The sequence below is a fragment of the Oncorhynchus mykiss genome, chromosome 2, assembly GCF_013265735.2.
Source record: "Oncorhynchus mykiss isolate Arlee chromosome 2, USDA_OmykA_1.1, whole genome shotgun sequence".
Taxonomy (NCBI): Eukaryota; Metazoa; Chordata; class Actinopteri; order Salmoniformes; family Salmonidae; genus Oncorhynchus; species Oncorhynchus mykiss.
In genome coordinates this window covers 85,867,744-85,883,565 of record NC_048566.1, presented here as the reverse complement: position 1 = coordinate 85,883,565, position 15,822 = coordinate 85,867,744, and the positions used below count along the sequence as shown (strand labels likewise).

At 42.6% G+C, this 15,822-nt stretch overlaps 1 protein-coding gene across 2 annotated transcripts in view; it reads right to left on the bottom strand.

The window, feature by feature from the left end:
* Window positions 1-15,822, bottom strand: part of LOC110498211 (cat eye syndrome critical region protein 2) — a 55,027-nt gene that overhangs the window by 17,329 nt on the left and 21,876 nt on the right. For both annotated transcript variants that reach the window (XM_021574851.2, XM_021574842.2), the window contains exons 2-3: window positions 4,806-4,900; window positions 748-931 (exon numbers count right to left, since the gene is read on the bottom strand). In XM_021574851.2, coding sequence (XP_021430526.2) covers window positions 748-931; window positions 4,806-4,900 — 279 coding nt within the window. The remainder of the gene's footprint in view (window positions 1-747; window positions 932-4,805; window positions 4,901-15,822) is intronic.

Below are 15,822 nucleotides of genomic sequence, written 5' to 3'. Positions count from 1 at the left end.
TTGCAACTGCATATACATTTTTTTTTTTTTTTTATTGAAATTTTCGGCATCGACTGACCTTCATGTGTTAAAGTAATGATGGACTGTCGTTTCTCTTTGCATATTTGAGCTGTTCTTGCCATAATATGGACTTGGTCTTTTACCTGATAGGGCTATCTTCTGTATACCACCCCTACCTTGTCACAACACAACTGATTGGCGCAAACGCATTAAGAAGGAAAGAAATTGCACAAATGAACTTTTAACAAGGCACACCTGTTAATTGAAATACATTCCAGGTGACTACCTCATGAAGCTGGTTGAGAGAATGCCAACAGTGTGCAAAGCTGTCAAGGCAAAGGGTGGCTACTTTGAAGAATCTCAAATATATTTTGATTTGTTTAACACTTTTGGTTACTACGTTATTTCATAGATTTGATATCTTCACTATTATTCTACAATGTGGAAAATAGTAAAAATAAAGAAAAACCCTGGAATGAGTAGGTGTGTCCAAACTTATGACTGGTACTGTACATAATTCACTTCATCAGGTTAGATAGCACTTCTTCAGCCAGTCACCATAAATGGCATCACAATAATTCACCATAACTACAGCTAACTACAAAAAAAAAAAAGTGTTTATCCAGTTTTTTTTACCGTTTTCCCCATGCTAACTCTGACACAGTCATAACAGGAGTTAAACAAGGTGCAGACTTGCGGTAACCGGTGTACTCTCTCTGTGTGTGTGTGTGTGCGCGCGCGCAGTACCTTGAGCAGGTCGAAGACATCGGCAGCGTCCAGGCGGTAGTCACACAGCCTGTGCAGCAGTTCCACCTGCGTGCGTGGGGCCAGCTCCTCAAAGGGCCCCTGGCGCAGTGGGTTAGGCTTCCCCTCCTCCAACTCCCAGCGGTAGTTGATGATGTCGTCCAGGTAATCGCTGAATGCCTGGGGGCTGAAGGGGAGAGGAGTGATTAGTCCCATATGTTTTCCCACACCTGGTAAAGTGTCGCCATTAATCTCTGAGACAATGACATGCTAGTATGACAATACAATAGTAAGGAGGGCTGGGTATTAACAAAACCATATTGAGATCTACTGCAGTGAATTTAGTTGGAGCAAACTAGTCAAGGATAATTTTGTTGTTTCTAACCCATTCATGTCACATACTTAATATCTTCAACTAGAAGTCATTCATTCTCAAATGCCTACTGTTCTTATAGTGTCAAAAGGTCAAAACTTGGAACATGTACTTTGTATTGATACCAATCTAGGCAGTTAAAAGGAATACTGATTGATCATTATATACAAAGATGTTCTAATCTGTGTTATATAGGTATGCACGTCAGTTTTGACATCAGTTTTGCACATAGCCATTAAACTAGATATCAGGCCGATATCAGGCCGATTCCAATATGTTCAACGATATATCGGTGGATCCCTAGTTTGTATCATTGTTCTAAGTTGGATGCTGGTAAATAAAATGTTGGTTCTGGGCCAGACTTGTCTGAATAATCTGGAACCCTTCAGATCCCGCTCAGTTGCATAGAAACAAGGAGTCAGGGCAGGGGTGAGTGCCAACGCAACAAGCGAAAATGAGAAAGAAAATAGCTTATCTTGAAAGAGCAGCGTGCACGTTCAGACAGCTGCAGCGTGAAAGGCCAGAAAGGCCAGAGCCAAACAGCCACCCCGGAGATGCCAGTGGCTGTCCAGCCCAATAAGGCCAGCCCGGGTGCGGAAACTGGATCAGTCCTAACCTCTCTCCCCAATCACAGGCAGACTGGTGCCTGGCCCGTTAGTGCTGATGGAGCAAGAGCAGGGGGCTCACTTATCAACAGTGAGTAAATGTCTTACTAAATTCTGGTGTACGTGGAGATTCTAGGATGTGCATGCGCCACAAATTATTGGTATTGATCAAACTGTCACACGCAACATATACAGTGGGGCAAAAAGTATTCAGTCAGCCACCAATTGTGCAAGTTCTCCCACTTAAAAAGATGAGAGGCCTGTAATTTTCATCATAGGTACACTTCAACTAGACAGACAAAATGAGAAAAAAAATCCAGAAAATCACATTGTAGGATTTTTTATGAATTTATTTGCAAATTATGGTAGAAAATAAGTATAAACACCTTGTTGGAACTGGGCCATGATAGTTCCTAAAAGACAGTGCCATGGCAAATTTTTATCAACATTTCTGTACAGGTGTGGGCAGAATGGTACAGTGACCCCCCCCCCCCCCCGCCAAAAAATGCATGCCGCCCAGCGAAGGCCAGACAATGGCCGCGCATTCTTACAAGACTGATTGTCCTTTCGAACAATTTAAAAGTAAAATGTTAAACCCACACATCTATGCAAAAGACAAATTGTTCGTTCAATATTTTGTTTCTCAATACATGATTGTGTTTCTATTAGCTTACCATTACTGCAATTTGAGCAAACACCTCAAAAAAACAATAATCCTATTGGCTTGCAATACAGTTGATCAACCTTCTAGAAGTTGTGTGCACACATGGCTTGAGAGTAGCGTGAATATATGCACTCTCATCAAGCTCAAAATTTGAATACCAACCTTTGCAGAAAAACTGGCACAAGCAAAGGTTTTGAGTATTTTTTGTGTGCACACACCTTTGATCAATTAGGACCCAGAAGAGGTGGTGGTAGTGGGTGGAGGCCACTTTTGGACTAGAACATTCATTTTACTTTCCTGTGCTCTTCCCACTCCCTATCTCACACATACTCATCAAATGAACTATCCCCCACCAGGGAAAAATCTTCCTAAACATAGCTTCCTTTGTGAGAACTCTCACTCAGTTGTAAAGGCTGATTTCAACACAAGCTGTTCCCATTCTGATGTGCTCACTACTAACAGGGTTTGTGACTCAAGCTTCCTGTGTTTCACTGTGTGCAGGCTAGAGGTCGACCGATTAATCGGAATGGCCGATTAATTAGGGCCGATTTGAAGTTTCCATAACAATCGGAAATCAGTATTTTTGGACACCGATTTTTTTACACCGTTATTTAATCTTTATTTAACTAGGCAAGTCAGTTAAGAACGCATTCTTATTTTCAATGGCGGCCTAGGAACGGTGGGTTAACTGCCTCGTTCAGGGGCAGAACTTCACATTATCAGCTCGGGGGATCCAATCTTGCAACCTTACAGTTAACTAGTCCAACGCGCTAACCACCTGCCTCTCATTGCACTCCACGAGGAGACTGCCTGTTACGTGAATGCAGTAAGCCAAGGTAAGTTGCTAGCTAGCATTAAACTTATCTTATAAAAAAAAATATCAATCAATCATAATCACTAGTTAACTACACATGGTTGATGATATTACTAGTTTATCTAGCGTGTCCTGCGTTGCATATAATCGATGCGGTGCATATTGTTGCTCCAATGTGTACCTAACCATGAACATCAATGCCTTTCTTAAAATCAATACACAGATGTATATATTTCTAAACCTGCATATTTTGCTAAAAGAAATCCAGGTTAGCAGGCAATATTAACCAGGTGAAATTGTGTCACTTCTCTTGCGTTCATTGCATGCAGAGTCTGTGTATATGCCACCGTTTGGGCCACCTAATTTGCCAGAATTTTACATATTTATGACATAACATTGAAGGTTGTGCAATGTAACAGGAATATTTAGATTTATGGATGCCAGCCGTTAGTGAAATACGGAACCATTCCGTATTTTATCTGAAAGAATAAACGTCTTGTTTTCGAGATTATAGTTTCCAGATTCTACCATATTACAGACCTTAGGCTCGTATTTCTGTGTGTTATTATGTTATAACTAAGTCTATGATTTGATAGAGCAGTTTGACCGAGCGGTGGTAGGCAGCAGCAGGCTCATAAGCATTCATTCAAACAGCACTTTCGTGCGTTTTGCCAGCAGCTCTTCGTTGTGCGTCAAGCATTGCGCTGTTTCTGACTTCAAGCCTATCAACCTCCGAGATTAGGATGGTGTAACGATGTGATGTGAAATGGCTAGCTAGTTAGCGGGGTGCGCGCCAATAGCGTTTCAAACGTCACTCGCTCTGAGACTTGGAGTAGTTGTTCCCCTTGCTCTGCATGGGTAACGCTGCTTCGAGGGTGGCTGTTGTCGTTGTGTTCCTGGTTCGAGCCCAGGTAGGAGCGAGGAGAGGTACGGAAGCTATACTGTTACACTGGCAATACTAAAGTGCCTATAAGAACATCCAATAGTCAAAAGGTATATGAAATACAAATGGTATAGAGAGAAATAGTCCTATAATTCCTATAATAACTACAACCTAAATCTTCTTACCCGGGAATATTGAAGACTCTTGTTAAAAGGAACCACCAGCTTTCATATGTTCTCATGTTCTGAGCAAGGAAGGAACTTAAACGTTAGCTTTCTTACATGGCACATATTGCACTTTTACTTTCTTCTCCAACACTTTGTTTTTGCATTATTTAAACATGCTTCACAATTTATTTGAGGCTAAATTGATTTTATTGATGTATTATATTAAATTAAAATAAGTGTTCATTCAGTATTGTTGTAATTGTCATTATTACAACAACAAAAAACAAACAAAAACGTATTAATCGGTATTGGCTTTTTTTGGTCCTCCAGTAATCGGTATCGGCGTTGAAAAATGATAAACGTTTCGACCTCTAGTGTAGGCCCATACGGGCCCCTGGATGTTGTCACCAAGATGGGAAAGATAACAGACCAACATTGAGTTACAAGAAAGGTAAATGCTGCTGTGTGCTAGTGAGCGAAAAAAGGTAGACCTAGTCAATATTAAAATAATAAAAATTAAATAAAGGATGTGGGAAGGCTGGGGGTACTACTTACGTGATGTCTGTGCGCTGGTAGCATCCTTGCAGCAGTGAGACGAGGAGGTCAGCCAGAAAGTCTATGTCCTGCTTCTGTAGTGCCTCTTCCAGCTCCTACCACACAGACACACACAGCAGGGAGAAGAGGTCAGCCAATGAGTTATATGGAGATCCTCTTTTTAAGGTACGCAAAAATTTTGTTTTAAAGTCAGCATATAACATTTTATGGTTGGTATTAGTCACAGGTAGGCACGTAAAAAAAAAATCTGTGTGATTCCAAAGTGATACGGATGCCCTGGAGTAAAATGGTAGGAGGTGATGAGAATTTAGGGTTTCCAAGACACCGTTTGACATTTTCAATGAAACAGGAGCTCTCGTAGCAAAACTTTGTTGAAGTGTGGATATTGGAACTAGTAAATTGTCAGAGCCATAGGGGACCAGAATCAGGCAGTATTTCACCTCGAGTCGAATACGCTTGATCATGACAAACAACCATACTAGATAGGCTGCGTAGGGTGATTGAGTTGCTGTGGGGGGGGGGGGGGGGGGGGGGACTAGCTCACAGGTTCTCAGAGGAGTCCTTTCTGCCAGCGGTTGGATGGGAGGTTCAAGTTCAACCCTGACCCCTCTCCTGCCTGGCATTGTGTGGCCACTATTGAGGGTTTATGAAGCGGCAGTAACCAGGAGAGCAAACTCTAAAGGCCCTGAAAGAGCCAAGGAGAGACGGCAGCAGGAGCCTAAGGCCACCGTACAGACCGGCCCCCCTCTCCTCCGTTACCCAGCATGCTTGCTCTCTCCCCGGGAATACCCAAAGGCCCTCAGCTACAGAGCAGAGGCTGGGCAGAGACAAGGGAGGCTGAGGGCAAAAAACACTAATGCAAATTGCTCCATCAGCCAAGTCTCCATTTTACTTAACCTTTCTTCCCACTTTCCTAGGATGCAAAGCCACCCTTCAGAATTGGCTATTCCACTTAAAAAGTAATCCGCCTGCAGCTGACCTCCCCACCACTCCCTTCTGTCTCCATCTACAGAATTCACTTCTAAATTTTCTGCATAAAACACATCTCCCCTCCACCAACAAACCTCCCCAAAGAAAAAGCACGGTGACAGTCCAGAATTAACTGAATGGTGAGGAGGCCCATTTCATTGTGCAGCCACAGCCTGCAGATTGCTGCCTCTCTCTAGATAAAACCCATCTAAGTGCTGGGGTCACAGGGGGTCAGCCTCCACACCTCTTGGCTGTGGAGAAGCAAGGAAGCTAGGAGTCAACCATCAGCAGGATGAAAAACATGGGGGAGGGAGAGAGAGTGCTTTAAAAACAGGATAAGTTGGATGTTTCTGCTATGGGATAAAAAAAATAAAAAAAAATCAGATAGCTACTCAGGACTGGTTGGTGGTGCAACAGAAACATGCCAGAGCTGGCTGGGCTGATTCTTTATCTCCAAGTCCTATTATTTAAAAAGCAGAGTTCATTAAACTGCTTGAGCACATTTCAAATGACCAATTTAAAAACCTATTGATCATGGTGGAAAATTAGACAGATTCTAATGGATCTAAAGAATAATTCAATATGAAGAGCCTGGGAGGAGGGAAGCTCACAACCTTGGGAGGGCCTGGAACTGGGGTGCCAGAAACCACAATAACATACACTAGGGTAAAAAGTTTTAGAACACCTACACATTAAGTGTTTCTTTATTTTTACTATTTTCTACATTGCAGAATAAGAGTGAAGACATCAAAACTATGAAATAACACATATGGAATCATGTAGTAACCAAAAAAAGTGTTTTGAGCTGTTCTTGCCATAATATGGACTATCGTAACTATTGTCACAACATCACTGATTTGCTCAAACGCGTTGAGGAAATAAATTCCATAAATGAACTTAAGGCACACCTGTTAATTGAAATGCATTCCATGTGACTCCATCATGAGGCTTTGGGCTCCCGATTGGCACCGTGGTCTAAGACACTGCATCTCAGTGCAAGAGGAGTCATTACAGTCCCTGGTTCTAATCCAGGCTGTATCACATCCGGCCGTGATTGGGAGTCCCATAGGTTGTTGCACAATTGGCGTAGCGTCGTCCAGGTTTGGCCGTCATTGTAAATAAGAATTTGTTTTGAACTGACTTGCCTAGTTACATTTTTTTTTTATGAAAAAATTATGGTTGATAGAATGCCAAGAGTTTGAAGAATTTACAGTTGAAGTCGGAAGCTCACATACATTTAAACTCCGTTTTTCCCAATTCCTGACATTTAAATCCTAGCAAAAATTCCCTGTCTTAGGTCAGTTAGGATCACCACTTTATTTTAAGAATGTGAAATGTCAGAATAATAGTAGAGAGAATGATTTATTTCAGCTTTCCTTTCATCACATTCCCAGTGGGTCACAAGTTTACCTACACTCAATTAGTATTTGGTAGCATTGACTTTAAATTGTTTAACTTCGGTCAAATGTTTTGTGTAGCCTTCCACAAGCTTCCCACAATAAGTTGGGTGAATTTTGGCCCATTCCTCCTGAAAGAGCTGGTGTAACAGAGTCAGGTTTGTAGGCCTCCTAACTCACACACGCTTTTTCAGTTCTGCCCACAAATGTTCTATAGGATTGGGGTCAGGGCTTTGTGATGGCCACTCCAATACCTTGACTTTGTTGTCCTTAAGCCATTTTGCCACAACTTTGGAAGTATGCTTGGGGTCAAATCCATTTGGAAGACCCACGTGTGACCAAGCTTTAACTGATGTCTTGAGATGTTGCTTCAATATATCCACATAATTTTCCTGCCTCATGACGCCATCTATTTTGTGAAGTGCACCAGTCCCTCCTGCAGCAAAGCACCCTCACAACATGATGCTGCCACACCCGTGCTTCACGGTTGGGATGGTGTTCTTCGGATTGCAAGCGTCCCCCTTTTTCCTCCAAACATAACAATGGTCATTATGGTCAAACAGTTGTATTTTTGCTTCATCAGACCAGAGGACATTTCTCCAAAAAGTACGATCTTTGTCCCCATGTGCAGTTGCAAACCATAGTCTGGCTTTTTTATGGCGGTTTTGGAGCAGTGGCTTCTTCCTTGCTGAGCGGCCTAGGTTATGTCGATATAGAACTTGTTTTACTGTGGATATAGATCGTTTTGTACCCGGTTCCTCTAGCATCTTCACAAGGTCCTTTGCTGTTGTTCTGGGATTGATTTGCACTTTTTGCACCAAAGTACGTTCTCTAGGAGACAGAACACGTCTGATTCCTCAGCAGTATGACGGCTGTGTGGTCCCATGGTGTTTATACTTGCATACTATTGTTTGTACAGATGAACATGGTACCTTCAGGCATTTGGAAATTGCTCCCAAGGATGAACCAGACTTGTGAAGGTCTACATTTGTTTTTCTGAGGTCTTGGCTGATTTCTTTTTGATTTTCCCATGATGTCAAGCAGAGCGGCAATGAGTTTGAAGGTAGGCCTTGAAATACATCCACAGGTACACCTCCAATTGACTCAAATGACATCAATTAGCCTATCAGAAGCATCTAAAGCCATAGCATAATTTTCTTGAATTTTCCCAAGCTGTTTAAAAGGCACAGTCAACTTAGTATACGTAAACTTCTAACCCACTGGAAGTGAAATCGATCTTTCTTCAAACAATTGTTGGGAAAATTAAATTGTGTCATGCAAAGTAGATGTCCTAAATGACTTGCCAAAACTACAGTTTGTTAACAAGACATTTGTGGAGTGGTTGAAAAAGGGTTTTAATGACTCCAGCCTAAGTGCATGTAAACTTCTGACTTCAGCTGTATATTTTAATTTGCTTAAAACCTTTTTCGTTACTACATGATTCCATGTGTTATTTCATTAGTTTTGAAGTCTTCACTATTATTCTACAATGCAAAAAAAATAGTAAAAATAAAGAAAAGCCTTAATGAGTAGGTGTTCTAAAACTTTTGACCATTAGCGTAGTTAGCTACCAGTAATGCTGAGCGATTAGTGTTTTTTGAAGCTGACTCGATATTGGTTCCATTATAAAAAATATCTATATTTTTTTTTAAATAAAAAATATCACCGTTTTCAATTTGGGTTTTGATCATTTTTAAAACATTAAATGCATTATGAAACAAAAATCACACAAATTTGAGCTTTTTAATTGACATTACCAAAGGCAAAAAGTTCAATTCAATTGTCAAAACATTAAAAATATTCCATTGTCCACATTGGGTAGATATCAATACAAAAAAAAAAAGACTATGAAATGTCAGTTGTGTAAAAAACCTAGTTTTTATTTGACGACTTTTCCATTTTTCATTCCTTAAAGTTATGACAATCATTTGACTAGTTCTTCAAAGTAAATAAGGCATACTTTCACAAACTGTCTATCCCACTCTCTCCTCGCTGTGTACATTCCGCTCTCATCCAGTCTGTGTGTATCTAACCTAAAGTAGCAGGCGTAAAGAAAATGTATCCATCTCTGTTAGAGGCGGAAAGAACAGGTGCAATGGATTATGGTCATTGTAGTTCATTAACATGTTTCTGCGCTGAACTATACCGAAGGAATAATATATACACTGCTCAAAAAAATAAAGGGAACACTAAAATAACACATCCTAGATCTGAATGAATGAAATATTCTTATTAAATACTTCAATGTTGAATGTGCTGACAACAAAATCACGCAAAAATTATCAATGGAAATCAAATTTATCAACCCATGGCGGTCTGGATTTGGAGTCACACTCAAAATTAAAGTGGAAAACCACACTACAGGCTGATCCAACGTTGATATAATGTCCTTAAAACGAGTCAAAATGAGGCTCAGTAGTGTGTGTGGCCTCCACGTGCCTGTATGACCTCCCTACAACGCCTGGGCATGCTCCTGATGAGGTGGTGGATGGTCTCCTGAGGGATCTCCAGACCTGGACTAAAGCATCCGCCAACTCCTAGACAGTCTGTGGTGCAACGTGGCGTTGGTGGATGGAGCGAGACATGATGTCCCAGATGTGCTCAATTGGATTCAGGTCTGGGGAACGGGCGGGCCAGTCCATAGCATCAATGCCTTCCTCTTGCAGGAACTGCTGACACACTCCAGCCACATGAGGTCTAGCATTGTCTTGCATTAGGAGGAACCCAGGGCAAACCGCCCCAGCATATGGTCTCACAAGGGGTCTGCTGATCTCATCTCGGTACCTAATGGCAGTCAGGCTACCTCTGGCGAGCACATGGGAGGGCTGTGCGGCCCCCCCAAAGAAATGCCACCCCACACCATGACTGACCCACCGCCAAACCGGTCAAGCTGGAGGATGTTGCAGGCAGCAGAACATTCTCCAAGGCGTCTCCAGACTGTCACGTCTGTCACATGTGCTCAGTGTGAACCTGCTTTCATCTGTGTAGAGCACAGGGCGCCAGTGGCGAATTTGCCAATCTTGGTATTCTCTGGCAAATGCCAAACGTCTTGCACGGTGTTGGCCTGTAAGCACAACCCCCACCTGTGGATGTCGGGCCCTCATACCACTCATGGAGTCTGTTTCTGACCGTTTGAGCAGACACATGCACATTTGTGGCCTGCTGGAGGTCATTTTGCAGGGCTCTGGCAGTGCTCCTCCTGCTCCTCCTTGCACAAAGGCGGAGGTAGCTGCTGGGTTGTTGCCCTCCTACGGCCTCCTCCACGTCTCCTGATGTACTGGCCTGTCTCCTGGTAGCGCCTACATGCTCTGGACACTACCCTGACAGACACAGCAAACCTTCTTGCCACAGCTCGCATTGATGTTCCATCCTGGATGAGCTGCACTACCTGAGCCACTTGTGAGGGTTGTAGACTCCGTCTCATGCTACCACTAGAGTGAAAGCACCGCCAGCATTCAAAAGTGACCAAAACATCAGCCAGGAAGCATAGGAACTGAGAAGTGGTCTGTGGTCACCACCTGCAGAACCACTCCTTTATTGGGGGTGTCTTGCTAATTGCCTATAATTTCCACCTGTTGTCTATTCCATTTGCACAACAGCATGTGAAATTTATTGTCAATCAGTGTTGCTTCCTAGGTGGACAGTTTGATTTCACAGAAGTGTGATTGACTTGGGGTTACATTGTGTTGTTTAAGTGTTCCCTTTATTTTTTTGAGCAGTGTATAACTGCCGCCATGTGCAATAAAGATTTTACTGAGATACAGTTCATATAAAGGAAATCAGTCAATTCATCAAATAAATTCATTAGGCCCTATGGATTTCACATGACTGGGCAGGGGCGCAGCCATGGGTAGGCCGGGGAGGGCATCGGCCCACCCAATATGCAGCCAGGCCCACCCGCTGCGGAGGCAGGCCCAGCCACTCAGAATGAGTTTTACAAACAAAAGGGATTTATTACAGACATAAATACTCCTCTGCACCCCCTCTCCAATAGACGATCCCGTAGGTGAAGAAGCCAGATGTTGAGGTCCTGGGCTGGTGTAGTTACAAGTGGTCTGCAGTTGTGAGGCCGGGTGGACGCACTAGAAATGTCTCTAAAATGACGTTGGAGTCAGCTTATGGCAGAGAAGTTAACATTAAATTCTCTGGACATTCCAGCAGTCAGCGTGACAATTGCACACTCCATTAAAACTTCAGACATCTGTGGCATTGTGTTGTGTGACAAACCTGGCCTTTAATTGTCCCCAGCACAAGGTGCACCTGTGTAATGATCATGCTGTTTAATCTGCTTCTTGATATGCCACACTTGTCAGGTGGATGAATTACCTCGGCAAAGGAGAAATGTTCACTCACAGAGATGTAAACAAATTTGTGCACAAAATGACAGAAATTAGCTTTTTGTGAATATGGAACATTTCTGGGATATTTTGTTTCAGCTCATGACACATAGGACCCACGCTTTACATGGTGCGTTTATATTTTTTGTTCAATGTAGGTTGAATATTTGATTCATGAAAACTCCCTTCAGCCCAGTGTCCCACAGTTATTAACTTGATTTCTCTCTTTAGAGAAAACGATGCAATGGGCTCACACAAGAAACTAAATACTATTCAAGTAATTGAACAGATATCAAATCAAATTTTCCTGGTCACATACACATCGTTAGCAGATGTTATTGAAAGTGTAGTGAAATGCGTGTGCTTCTACTTCCAACAGTGCAGAAATATCTATCAATTCCACAACAACTACCTAAAACACACACAATTCTAAGTAAAGGAATAAAAATATACACACACATAAATATATGGATGCGCAATGACAGAGCAGCATAGACAAGATGCAATATATGGTTTAAAATACAGTATATACATACATGAGATGAGTGATGCAAGATATGTAAACATGATTAAATTGGCATTATTAAAATGACTAGTGAACTGTTTATTAAAAGTGGACAATGATTTCATGTCTGTATGTAGGCAGCAGCCTCTGGCTGTTTAAAAGTCTGATGGCTTAGAGAGGAAGTTGTTTTTTTATGCTCAATTGTGCATCTGTAAAAAGTTTGTGACGATTTTAGTTGACAGGACAAATTTCTTCAGCCTCCTGATGTTGAAGAAGCACTGTTGCTCCTTGACCACACTGTCTGTGTGCGTGGACCATTTCAGTTTGTCAGTGATATCGACGTCGGGGAACTTAAAACGTTCCACCTTCTCCACTGCTGTCCCGTCGATGTGGATAGGGGAGTGCTCCCTCTGCTGTTTCCTGAAGTCCACAATCATCCCCTTTGGTTTGGTTGACGTTGAGTGAGAGGTTGTTTTCCTGACACCACACCCCAAGTGCCCTCACCTCGTCCCTGTAGGCTGTCTCGTCATTGTTGGTGATCAAGCCTCTACTGTTGAAACATCTGCAAACTTGATCATTGAGTTGTAGGCGTGCATTGCCACGCAGTCATGGGTGAACAGGGAGTACAGGAGGGGGCTGAGCACGCACCCCTGTGGGGCCCTAGTGTTGAGGGTCAGCAAAGTGGAGATGTTGTTTCCTACCTTCACCACCTGGGGGCGGTCTGTCAGAAAGTCCAGGACCCAATTGCACAGGGCGGGGTTGAGACCCAGGGCCTCAACCTTGGAGGGTACTATGGTGTTGAATGCTGAGCTGTAGTCAATGAACAGCATTCTTACATTGGTATTCCTCTTGTCCAGATGGAATAGGGCAGTGTGCAGTGTGATGGCGATTGCGTCGTCTGTGGACCTATTGGGGCGATAAGAAACTTAAAGTGAGTCTAGGGTGAATGTAAGGTTGAGGTGATATTATCCTTGGTCTCTCCAAGCACTTCATGATGACAAAAGTGACTGCTACAGTGCGATAGTCATTTAGTTCAGTTACCTTTGCCTTCTTGGGAACAGGAATAATGGTGGCCATCTTGAAGCATGTGGGGGACAGCAGACCGGTATAGGGACAAATTAAATATGTCCGTAAACACACCAGCCAGCTGGTCTGCGCATGCTCCGAGGACACAGCTAGGGATGACTTCTGGGTCGGCAGCCTTGTGAGGGTTAGCACGTTTAAATGTCTTACACCGGCCACGGAGAAGGAGAGCTCACAGTCCTTGGTAACGGGCTGCGTCAGTAGCACTGTATTATCCTCAAAGCGGGCCGTCGGTGTCCGTGACAGGCCGTGACCCTGACATCGGTCAATAATGGCACCGGAGAGGATGGCTGCAGTTTTACGGTCTCCTAACCAACTGTGCTATTTTGTGTTTTTTTCACATTGTTTCTAACCTATTTTGTACATAATGTTGCTGCTACAGTCTCTTATGACCGAAAAGAGCTTCTGGATATCAGAACAGCAATTACTCACCTCGAACTGGACAAAGATCTTGTCCTTAATGAGTCTGACGTGAAGGATGTACTGCTTCTCCTAGACCAGGCCCAAATTCCCATAATTTGCATGTAGAAAATATGGAAATACAGGGGGTGGAGATCAGGGTGCCTTGTGAGAATATGTTGGCAACTGGGTAACCCACCTCTACCATCCATTCTATTGAAGCAATTAGGCCCGAGGGGGTGTGGGATATGGCCTATATACCCTGGCTAAGGGCTGTTCCTAGGCACGACGCAACACGGAGTGGTACATTGGCCATATACCACAAACCCATGAGGTGCCTTACTGCTACTATAAACTGGTTGCCAATGTAATTACAGCAGTAAAAATAAATGTTGTCATACCCGTGGTATACGGCTGTCAACCAAATCACTCTGTTCAAGACTATCCTACCAACAGGACATTAAAAACTGTAATATCTTATGTTTTACAGTCGTTGCGACAGGGATAATATACAGTTGGGTGGGTTTTCCATGCATTGGCAGGACAGCTACGTCTGGTAAGACGAGGTGTGTGTGTGTGTGTGTGTGTGTGTGTGTCTGTATATATATATATATCAATAACAGCTGGTCCAATGTCTAATATTAAGGAAGTCTCGAGGTACTGCTAGCCTGAGAAAAAGTACCTCATTATAAGCTGTAGACCACACTAATTGCCAAGAGAGTTCTCATCTATATTATTCGTAGCTGTCCATCTACCACCACAAATGATGCTGGCACTCGACTGCACTCAACGAGCTGTGTAAGGCCATAAGCAAACAAGAAAATGCACATCCAGAAGTTGCGCTCCTAGTGGCCGGGGACATTAATGCAGGCACACTTAAATCCGTTTGAACTAATATCTACCAGCGTGTCACATGTGCAACTAGAGGAAATATATATATATTTTTTAAACTCTAGACCACCTTTACTCCACATACAGAGACACATTCAAAGCGCTCCCTCGCCCGGATGCTATGATACAAGACTGTTATGCTACAACTCCATTTCTTGAACTGCATTGTTCAAATACAAATTTGATAACCGACCCCCCCAAAAAATGTGATTACTCACTCAGCACTAGCTACCAGTAGCGTACCGCAGTTTCGGAGGCCCACATGGTCTGAGAAAGCCCCCCCCCCCTAAGAAAAATAGTTTATGGGAAAAACAGCTTCCTACAAATCTATACATTTTGCCATGAGCAAATAGAAACATCTGTAGTTTTATAGCTAATCTACATGTTTTGGAATGAGGCTGAGAGAAATGTATATTTTTAAAGCTAATTTCCTGCATCTCTACACCTGACCCGTTTTAGGAATCTAGGCATATGCGACATCACTTGACAGAAGGCACATTTGAACTTTTATTTATCGTAATGCACTTGTCAGAAATGCAAACTTTCATGTGCCTTAACCAACTTTTACTCCATCTGTAAATACAAATAAAATGGTTAAAATTAAGAGCCTAGACAGTTTAGACACGGAAATAGACATGGCTAGCAGGAAGGTTCCTGATTGGCTGAGATAATGGTGGGCAGGACATGCCGGGAGATAAGTTTAGATTGGTCTGCTATGTAGCATGGTCTGCTATGTAGCGTGCTTCTGTCTACAACGTGAGCTGCTCAGAATGTGCTGACAATCCTTTGTAGTCTTTTTTGAAAGATGCAGTATAAGATTAGCCCTCGAGAGGTTTCTACTTTTCTTATCAATATTGAGGCCCTGAATTTAGCAGGCGCTATTGACAGATTAGTTGGAAAAAGTTGTGATGGGCTACTTTCTGCACATGCCACAGTCAGTATGAACCATAATGACTTGACAACGCTGGCTAAACAAGATGTAGCTACAAACGAAATGGAGTTAAATGGTTCCAGTCTGCCGTGAAGCGTTCATCCATGTATACAAGTAAGAGTATAGCTACATTTCAGATATAAAAGTTTCAAATGTCAGAAAGTCATTTTCATTGCAAGCTAAAGAATACTGTTAACCAACTAGCGAATGTTAGCTTGCCAACATTATGTATATGATCTGTGTAGTATTATTATCAGAAATCCATTTGCATGGCTAGTTATAGCCTAATGTTCACTAGCTAGCTAACATTGAACCAAGTTGGTTAGTTTGAACTAGATGCAGATTCATACAACAGCTATGACAATCAGTTTGTATTGGTGGTAGTATCATACATTGGCATAATCCTGGTTTATTGTTTAGCTAACTAGCTAAATGTCAAAAACAAAGACTCCATTTTGCCAGATGATTACAGGACCCATCAAGTTAACCAGGTGTGTCTGGGGGG